The 10,723-nt window shown below is 40.6% G+C and overlaps 1 protein-coding gene across 1 annotated transcript; it reads right to left on the bottom strand.

Annotated features, from left to right (window-relative positions):
* Nucleotides 1–560: 560 nt before the first annotated feature.
* On the bottom strand, nucleotides 561–10,125 carry LOC114871208 (ejaculatory bulb-specific protein 3-like). Its single transcript, XM_029176832.1, has 4 exons — nucleotides 10,019–10,125; nucleotides 6,418–6,592; nucleotides 1,933–2,027; nucleotides 561–818 (listed from the first exon to the last, which is right to left on the bottom strand). The coding sequence occupies exons 1-4, from the start codon at nucleotides 10,022–10,024 to the stop codon at nucleotides 717–719; spliced, it is 378 nt and encodes a 125-aa protein (XP_029032665.1). The 5' UTR covers nucleotides 10,025–10,125; the 3' UTR covers nucleotides 561–716.
* Between the last annotated feature and the right edge of the window lie 598 nt (nucleotides 10,126–10,723).

Raw genomic sequence — 10,723 nt, 5'->3', positions numbered from 1 at the left:
GAATTACGAAACGTGTATGTCGATCACAATCGAGCGATTGTTAAAATCGTGTCATTGAACGATTGTAGAAAACGTGTTAATGAAACACACCGGATCAAACTGTATATCAAAAAATTCAACTGGAAGTTGACGAAGAGGATAAAATTTATTTGGACGTCGACGGATTAGCAACAATGCGACAGCTTCGGTACAGTTTTCTTCAAACGGAAAAAGAGGAAATCGAGTGCGTAGAATGCATACGAATCCTCGAATTGACCCGAGGGATTTTTCCAATTTCATATTATATCTACCACTCTTACGTCTCGACCGTGAAAGTGGCTTGACTGTTTCCAAGGCGAAACAATCGCTCGTAATAAAAGCAGCGAGTGGAGAAAAAGAAAGAAGAGACAGCAGAGGAAAAGACGACGGTATAAGGCTAGGTGACGTACCGAGAGAATTCCTCTTTCTTTCTCGAGTGCTTGTCTTCTTTCTACGAAACGAACGAATCTTCGAAAACACTCTTGGTAAGAAACAAATTAGCCCTCTGTCTTTTCTCACGAAAGAAATCGTTCCTTCTCTGATTTACATTCTTACAGGATGCAACATTTATTTCGTGACCTTTCAGCTGGATACAAATTGAAGAAAATAATTACGTAGCCGATATAAAATCAATGGTTCCTCTTCACTACGTGACACCAGACGTTTCCTTCAAGGAATTCTTTTTTATCGGCAATCGTTTACAATTTGATGCCGCGTTTGGTTGCCTCATTCTGGAACTTGGTCTTGTACTGTCCGGTTGGGTCGTACTTCTTCGACAGCCTGTCCCATACTTGTGGTCGCTGAAACACGAACAGAAATTGTTTTAACACTCTAGCTTAGGAAAATGTACTAAACTTTGATATTGAAATTCCCGAACGAAACATTTTCGTACATTCGTTTTCGACTTATTTTTCTTTGCATAGCGATGGAGAAATGATGAAACGAATGTTCAGATGCGTCGTGCAACAGAGTTACAACAGAATTAATTACAAGTTCGTTAATGAGACAGAAGAAGAAGAATGTCAACAAGACAGAAGTTCAGTACTCGTTGTTTCAATTAAAAGTTAGAAACTGAGAGGTAAGTTAAATCGTTCGTTGGCGAGATTTATAAACAGGAAGCATCCTCCGAGGATATTTTCTTCAAAGCTCTCCCTTTGCCCTCCGAGATCGTCGTTACTTCCGACTTATCATTTACGTAATAATTCCTCGTTTTCCCTATTTTCCTCTGACAAAAGCCCGTTTCGAACGAATGTTGAAATAAATGCGAAACACTTTGTTTAAAGTATTCACCGCGAAATAACGGTTCTGCTTGGAAAATAAATACACCCGGAGGGAAATTTCTCCGAAGAAAGTACGTAAGCTGATTAAAAAGCCAGTTTGTTTTAAAGCCCGTAGATGGGGAAAAACGAGTTTTTATTCCGTCCGATTACAACATACTTGTCCCACTTGTAGAACAGTATAAATTACCATTTTTATGTTGGCACGCTGCATACTAAACGACCGATTTCTAGATACGAAAGAATCTAACGATAAAAGTTATTGGGAAAGCAACGGGAATGGAAAAGCGATGATCGAGAGAAAAAGACGAAAGAAGAACGAATAACGTTGGCAAAGTTCGAGGTGGAAGGGATTAACCGGGTGTCCCAGGGCGTAGGTTAACGATTATTAAGCGAAGAAGTCTCGAATCCCTCGAGGGTGAGTGTCGAAGCAGGGAAATTACACGGCAAAGGGTGATCCGCGTGGAATTATTCGCTTTGCCGAGAGGAAAGTTTGCCGAGTACCGGGGTCAAATCGACGACCTACGCCTCTCGTGAAAGTCGAACCAGTTCCATTAGACTATGAGGACAGACGCGACCCTGTTTGCTTACAGTTCCACGCAATTCTCTTAATTCGCTCAGGGAAAAGTGAACGTACCTCGTTAATCAGGTAGCGGATGACCTTCTCGCTGCCATTCTTCTGTTTCTCGCTGCACTTGGTGCAATCGTTCGCCAGTGCATCTGGCAGAGATTCTGAAATCACACAGATTATTTTAATACGAAACTTTCAGGCTGACAACCCAAAACATGAATCATGAACAGTAGCAGTGATAACAATAATCAATTACTACTACTGACAATGGTGCCTTGGCTACTTATTATTGATTACTTGTCAAAATTTCTGATATCACCAGGTGTTGCCTACCTCTGAAGTCCAGGTGGAATTTCGAAACTACCAGAGACTTGGCTCTCGTCTCGGCAGAACCGATCATTGCACTCGTTAACGATAAGAGAGGGATAATTGGTGAACTCGTAATTACGCCCTTTTTCAACTTTTCGTTGCTTCGCTTCTTCGGGCGAGAAGAGAAGAAAGTTACAAGAAGCTTGAAGCGATAAGAAACTGCCGCGATCGTTAACCGAAGATAACGTTGCAATTAGGGAACAGAAGTCTTTAATAGAGAAATTCGTAGATCGAAAAATTGGACAGTCTATTGCAATATTATCATGAAACGTTTTGTGCTACCAAGGAAAATAAGCCGAGATTAAATAGGTTACTAGAGCAGCTTTCAAGTTTCATATTTATATCAGCTGAAGCCACTCGGTCTACAAGGGAAAGCCCTCTTTTCCACGTAATCAAGAGCACCTTAGGGAGTACGTAAGGGAAAAGTGTCTTGAAAATGGGATCAAGAATTTTCCAAAGTGACTGTAGACGTAGCAAACTCGGTGAGTGAATTACAGGGAAACTGTGCTAATTGCGATCCGCGTTTTAATCGCGTCCAAACACTTGGCAAACTGGGATCAACCGTAATACGATTTTTCCGTGGAAACCGTTTAACTCGTAATGTTCTTCAATTCGAGCAGAATTGGGTTCTTCGAAATTCATCGATGGCTTATTAAGCATTAAACCCTGTACTTCCTTTTTCCACCCCGGAAACTTTTGCGAAAACGTTTCGTTTCAAACTTTATCCTATCGAGGATTAAACTAAGGAGACTGTATTTTTCTTTTAAATTGTGCCATTAAAAAGTAGAATTTTTTTTAATATTTATTTGTGAACCAAAAGGATGTCGTGTACCATCGAGGCAATGCTGTTCTGACGGAAAGAAAAGACAGGAAACATAATAATTTTTTCCATATGGTGCCCTCGATGGGAATGTCGATCGTGGAGGGTGAACTTCATAAACGTATATTATTTCTGTGAATACAAGGTGTTCCAAAATTTATAGTCCAAAGGTGACAATTCTATATAAAAAGATATCTTCGAATTATTGAATGAATTTGAACACCCTTAATTAAAAATTTCCTAATTACATTACCCCTCTATTGCACGAAACGCGTGAAATCAAATTTCCATTTTTATACACAAACTTTTGGGTGCAAAATTTGAGACACCCTCTACGATGAAACGAGTGGTTCAACGGAGGACCTGCAGTCTATTCATTTTTTTGCCAGCTATCATTTGCACCAGCTGCTCTAGCCAGCACACGATCGAGCATATCGTTCGTGAATTCTTCGAGACGAGGACTATATCTACTTGATAAAGTATCGTCATCTACTGATACAGCTGAGAGAAGAAAAAATAAAGTAGAGACTGACAAGAAAATCCCTTTTTGATGAAGTGATACGAATCACTTTTTTAACAAGAAAGGGGATTCAACCCTTCTCTCTTGATTTCGACGAAACTTTGAAAATTCTATTCAGAGATTTATTACTATATTATAAATGTTATGAAATCCTGATAACGTGGTGTTATTTTATGATATCATATATTCGTCAGAAGATGGCAACTGTTTGAGCTGTTATCAATGCATCTCTACCTGTTGGTTGTTGCACTTTTTTAACCGGAGACATCGTTTGAAGATACGCCAACATTTACGAGACCTTTGTGTGCCATTTTTCCAGCAACGCCACACTCGTCAAGCTCGGTTTAATTTATCAAACCAGAGAGAAAAACGCGGTAATTTAGTCATTCACTACGGAAGAGTAACCGAGTTGTTCCTTTTTCTCGTTCCTGATCCATATCTCTCGCGTGATGTCTACATACGTGTTCTGGCTTCTTATCATACATTATTCTAAAGGAAAAAACGTGTACTTTAACACCTCTTTTTCTATTCCTTTTAATATACACTATATTGAATAATCCTGAAGATTCAAACGAATAAATGATTTAACAAGTAGCTAAAAAAGTGTACAGACCTTTTCTTTCTTTTTTTTTTAACATTCTGTATTTATCACACGTATGTAATTCTTTTGAAATATGTAGAAGTATGGGACAGCTGTCACAGCCGGAGGAGATTAAAGCACGAAGAAGATTTTAACGCTCGACGTAAAAATTTTCCGACGCGACAGCTCGCGTGTTATTCCAGAAATAAAGAAACATCGAATAGCGAGGAGATTTAATCCGAAGAGGTATTTTTGCCGAAGAGAGATACACGTTTCGATCCGGAGTTAATACGAAATGAATTCGAGTATGAGTATCGACAGCAGGCCCGGCTCCAAAGTCGATTGCGAGCGGATTAAGACACGGGATTACAGGTGCATACGGCGATTCGTTAAATTCATTTGCTTCCACGTCAATTTTTCTTCACCCCCGATTTCATGGTGGATATTTCGTAGCTAACATAGAAAATAAATTACACGATCCATTTCGATAATTAGATACTTCATCCGAAATATTAAATTACTTTTCTTCGATACCATTATCCCTGATGGTTTCCCTTCCATCTTTCTTCCCTAACCTGAGTTGAAACACTCTTCAATTTATTCTCCGTAAAGTAGAGAATAATTCAGAAACTAAATGCTATAAAAGCCGAGAAATTTCGAATGTTCTTTGAAAACTTACACCACCGCCGTGGAAGCGATGTAACGAGTCCTCCGGGAGCTATTTTCCAACGAATGAATGAAAAAACATTCCTCCGCGTTGCTTCTCTTAAAATACACCTCTCACTATATCAACTGTTACACAGGATTCTCTTTAATTCGGTCACACTAGAATAATTGTTTTATTCGTTAAGTGTAATCCCTGCTTTAGGAAAATATTTATAAAAATTCCACTGGAAACTAAGAGAAATATAATGGATATAATGTTGAAAATAAATAAAGACATGGTTCGATGCTCGGTAACTGACATGTTGTGATTTGAAGAAGAGAAGAATATTCGAGTTTGGCTTGGAAAACACGAAAGATACAAGACACCATCGATGTTCCCTAGAGGGATGAAAGGAAGTTGTACAAGGGGTTCTTGGTTGGTCGAGGCAGGAAAGCTGGCCGAAAGCTGCGGTCTTGCAATCCGCCTCCTTTTTCGACCCACTTCCTCGACTTTGACCGCGACCCTCGTCCAATATTTGACAGGGTTACACCGCGCGCAACCCACAAACTTTCCATCAACGACATCCACCGGTGTTCGTTCGACTGGTTATTCCAAAGGAAGCCTACCGAGCAAATCGGGCTTCGGCTGCTGTGCCGGACCACCTGTGCTCAATTTTTCTTTTTATTTATTGCCATCCGCTATCGAACTTCCGCTTCTGACTTTACCCTCTTTATTTACCGTATTCCATCTCTGTTGATTCGTTGAAAATTTCATTTTTATATCAACTAAATTCTAGCTACCTTCTCGCTAAGCTACTATTCGCATAATATTACAAACTTATCGCATGTTTTATGTACACACATGTATGATTCATGGAAAATAGAGAAGCAAGTATACCAGCTATCCAGCAGCCCATTGTCGTTCCTACTTATTGGGTCTAGCGGTCCTAATCCCACATTATTGTTGCATCGTCCATGATGCAGTGCCCTTATTCTTCGATACAAGTTTCATCTTCGATCGACTTACCTCTAACAATGGTACAAACCCGAACCATTACTTACGGTTACTACTTTTCCAACTGTTATAGAACTGTACGATTCTCTATGTTCCATCTTCGAAACACCATTTTCAAAAGCTTCTTTCTCTCTTTCTCTTTCTCTGAACGTTTCCTAAAAATTACTTCGAAAAGAAGAATCTTTCATCAGCCAAATCCTCGCACGAACGAGTGCAAAGCTTCATCTCGTACGGTCTCGGTTGAAAGACCGTTGGCATGATTTTCTTTCTCTCCCCCTCTCAACCCTTTCCAACACGCGGACTCTCGTTCTCATTAGAAATTCTCTTTACTCGTTCGCGGAATGAGAACAAAAGTCGCGACGTAACACCGTTGAGTGTGCTAATTCCGTAAAACGGTTCGAAGGGAGGAAAAACAAGGGGAGGGAAAAAAAAGAAAAAGTTCTCACGAGGAAGCAACGACGCTGGCGTGAAAAAAGAAAAAAGAAGAAAAGAGAAGAGAGGAAAAAGCGTTTCTCATGATCTGGAGAGTAATTGGTGACAAAAGAGAAGTCACGGGGTCAGCTACGTGCTCGCATTAACCAAGGACTTAAACGTCGACTCACTTTTAAGCTCCTTGCCGTCCGGTGTGCAACTTCCAAGATCCAGCAGGCAGTTTACGTAGTTGTTCAGTAGACGGTCGCTCTTCAGGATCTGATCCAAGTCGATGTTGTCGTACTTGGTCGTGTACTTCTCGTTTGCCAGCGCGCAAACCAGCACCGCGAGGAAAACAACCGCGACCTGGATTCAACGGAATAGAGCAAGTATTTTTAAAAGGTGTATCCTCGAGATAAAACGGTGCGATTTCGCGATACCGAACAACCTTTCTTCCCTCATCCCCCCTCGATCCGAGTTAGGATAATAAGAAAAACTAAAGGAAAAGCCTTTTGAAAAACCGTTATCATTCCCTGGAATTAGGATGGGAATCGCAAGGATCAAGGATTATCTTCTTCTTCTATTGCTTTTTCTCCTAACTATAGTGTTTATCTTGGTGTTGCTTTTACAAAAATTGCTTGTCACCAGAGTCAATGTAACGTCAGACATTTCTATTTTCCCGTAAAGATAATGGAATTTCCAATTGTCATATTTAACAAATAATGAGAAGATGAAACAAAAGGATATTGTAATGGTACAACAGGCACGGCTGTCGAAGTCGATGGCTAAGAAATACGAACGTCGATGAATCGGCTCCGGCAGCCTAAAAAGAATAATTTACTTCCGGGGAGGGTTGTCACTTGCAGCGGAAACGTCCTTTATTCCGCGTAAAAATTATATTCGAGCCGGCAGAACCGAGAAGAAAGACAGGAACGATGGATTCTGGGCCATTGAAACAGGCTCGTGCTGCAAATGGTTTTCAGAAATAAATTTATGGGCCAAATATGATCTGCATAATTACTCTTGTGAAATAGAAAGCACGTCGCTAACGCGACCCTTATTGTTCTCGTGTCATTTATTTAATGGGCCGCTCCTATAGGTGTTAGATTTGAATACTCGTCAGACTTTCTACGTTTTGAAATCGCATAGGTTTGATGTTAGCAAGAACCCGATACTTTGCCGAATATCGAATAGCTAGGTATGTTTCTGTGAGTGGATCGATGCTGGGTCAGCATCAAGTTAGCTTCTCTTGGATAAGTTGGCCGAGCGGAGTGGAAGGTCGAGCAGCGTGTAACAGAATAGAACATCGTGAATCTGATTGTGGACAGTTAATAGGACGCAATTAGCAACGCGATCCCAGTCAAGTGGCTCTCAGAACTGATAGACCCGAACTGAACCCTCTACTTCACTGCAACCCGTTCAGATAATATCGAAATTTAATATTCCACTGATCTAAACCGAGATCCTATGTAGAATATAACTAGCTTTAATCCGTACTTAATGCAAATTTGCTTTGCGGCCAACGCGTAATGAAGTCTTAGCGCGTGTATCTAAGCCGGACAAAATCAGAACTTAAGAGACACGATTTAAGCTTCGTTCGCGCCATTGCTCGCTAAATTTCCTGCCTCGCTTTGACTTCTGTGTGAAAATATAAAAAACACTTTAACCAGTTTGCAATTAGGTCAATTTTACGCGAAACGAACGTGATTTTTTTCGCTTTAATTACACGAATAATTGAAATGTTGTCGTCCTTCGAGCTACCCACGTAGCGATTAACATGTTCCGATATCGCAAAGTTTATTTTATCTCACTCTGACGAAATAGATGGTAAAAACTCTGAGAGAGTATAAAGTTCTCTAACGGATATCTATATATCTATCGCATTAAAAGTAACGCAATCACCGAATTTCCTGCACTCCTCTAGAAAAGGTGAAAGCGATACAGACACGGCTTTACTTTTAACTGAAACCTTCTTCGACGTCCTCTGCTTAAAACCCATCCTCATCGATAATTCTACCTTTGTACGGATTCCAAGACGGCTCCTTCAACGACAAAGAGCAACGAGAGATCAAGGTACAAGTCCCTGCAGACGGTAAATCCTGCTCAGCTACTCGATTGCGAATGTTCGCCGGGGTACTCTTTTAAAAAGAGCGTAACGTCGATAATTACAGAATCGGTGTCAACGGCACGCTGTACATGCCACTTATGTACCTACGTGTATAAATCCCATGACGCAATCGCAGCATCGTGGAATGCTCCCTAACGCCTTTCACTCTTGCAAATAAATTTCACCTCGCCTCTTTTTTCTCCCCTTTTTCACAGGCGACGCGACCGACCAGCGTCCATTAAGGAGAACGTTTCAAACGTGACCACAGTCATCTGCGATTAAGTTATTCCATTGAGACCAAATCGTAAAACGAAATGGAAATCACTATTTATTATTATATATTCATCTAGAAGATAAAAATCTGTGCTCCAATAAAATGAACGAGACATAATCCAATCAGTGTCTTTCAATTATACCGAATACCGAGTGAACGATTATTGCGGTCCTGAATTAGTCGGTAATTTTTTAATCGTCTCATAATTAACTCTGTCGTTGATTAAAACGCCAATGCTGCCAGTGGTGTACCATCAAAGCGTACCGCGTCGAATCGTATATTCAGCGCAACGGGCCGCGTTAATTCCCAATGATTAACTATCCTCGCAGAGGGCCTCTAATTAGACATGGATTAAAAGCGCGACCGTCGAAGATCGAACAAACGTCACCGGGGCTAAAATCACAGGCGAACTCATCGGTCCAGTTTGAAATCCAGTTTCTTATCGCTAGCCTTAATCGTATACCCTGTCAACCCGAATAAAGTAACTTTAGACTGCTCGAACTGCCCACCGCCATTTTCTTGAATATGCGTCACGCGTGACCGGTATCGAAACTCTTTTGTTTATTCTTAATTAGCATGATATTCGAGTCGTTAAATTCTGAGTTTTCCCAGCACTGAAAGCTACCTTCTACTCTTAATCAAAGAATCAAGAGAGAAAAATCAAGAGAGAAAATCTAATTTTAATAAGTACAAGTTTCCACGAGCTAAAGAGTTGAACAATTTTCCTCTCCCAGCGATGGAACGCTGTAATCGAGTACAGCCTGCTGCTGCTTAAAGTTACTTCATAAGTAGACATACTTGCGCATACTTTAAAAGATTACCTGCAACGTTCACGATAATGGTAAAACGAGTCTCCGACAGGGGAGAAGAGAAAACAAGCATCGTCTCTTTATTCTACTTACGTGTCGTAGGACACGTTTGGCTAAATTTTGCGGGGAAACAAAACGTTGGAAAAGGTTCGCGACGGGACGTGTTTCGAATTGAAACTAGCGTGTTTTCTCAAATTAAATGTACCCTTTAACGTCTTTCAACGGAAGGATCTTCGATGCGGGGCCATAGCTAATCTTCTTCTGCCGCGATAACTCGAGCAGACTCACGCGTGGAAATTTAATGAGCCGCGAAAGACGTTCAAGCTTACCTCCTTATGGTTATGGCGTTAAACGGTCTTGCACCGACGTTAATCGTTTCCGACCATCTCTCGAGATGCACCAATTACATTCTAAGCGCGTCTTTCTATATTTCGTTACGTTTCACCGCCTGACAAATTGCACTCCGCGTGATACCTATATTATTTTCCACGATTCGGAACGAAGCTTAATTATTAAGAAAAACACTATAGTCTTGAAGAAAAGGAACAAGCGGAAAGAGAAAGGAAGAAGAAGTAAAAATAAAAAGAAAAAGTCAGGCTTACCTTCATGTTGGTAAATGTGTCGAGCAGGAAAGCAAAGTTAAACGTGACTGATGCCGGCTTCGCTGCCGATCAACTGTTTTATACCCACTCGTTTGCCCAGCCTCCGAATTCGTTGGATCGCTTCTGTCCCTCTTTCTCGCACCTGCTGCTCGATCACCACCTGAAACGAGACAGGATAGAATTGTCGTGGAAAGGAATGGGACGGTACGAAAGGTAAACGTAGTCTTCTAAGAATTACGATGACACGTTAACGCTTCTCGCGTAGCGAATCCACTTTTTTTAAATTAGTTTCACAGATAAAAGAAGACAAGAAAAAGTCGTTCAACCAACGCGCGCTTTTATCGCTAAGATAGAACCAATCGGAAAAGGCGATACATTAACAAATGGTTAGCGGGACCAATGAGATTTAATTGCGATTCCCGCGCGTTTCGGGCCTGTCGCATCTATTTTTCAAACGTTTCTCCGAATTATGCAACTACACACGTGTCAACACTGTACAAACGCTTGTGGAAATCATTACACGGTTTTCCACGTTATTTCTCATTTGCGTTTGTTGAGAAATCGTATGTTTAAGAGATCTGAGATTTCTTCAAATATTTACTAATGAAGAAATAGAATTCGTGAATTCATTATCGTTTTTACTAAAGCAAGATAATTACACGATAGGGTTGTATAATGAAATTAATGTTTAGAGACCGTATCAAA

This window comes from Osmia bicornis, chromosome 5 (genome assembly GCF_907164935.1).
Source record: "Osmia bicornis bicornis chromosome 5, iOsmBic2.1, whole genome shotgun sequence".
Taxonomy (NCBI): Eukaryota; Metazoa; Arthropoda; class Insecta; order Hymenoptera; family Megachilidae; genus Osmia; species Osmia bicornis.
Note: the sequence above shows the minus strand (reverse complement) of the source record. Positions and strands in the feature narration are given on the sequence as shown.

Bases quoted from the DNA above. Each gene is read 5' to 3' on its own strand.
- LOC114871208 (XM_029176832.1), bottom strand. The intron at 2,028-6,417 runs GTGAGTCGACGT...GTGTGATTTCAG, and splicing joins GGACGGCAAGGAGCTTAAAA to AATCTCTGCCAGATGCACTG. The intron at 819-1,932 runs GTACGTTCACTT...TTCGTGTTTCAG, and splicing joins TCCGCTACCTGATTAACGAG to CGACCACAAGTATGGGACAG.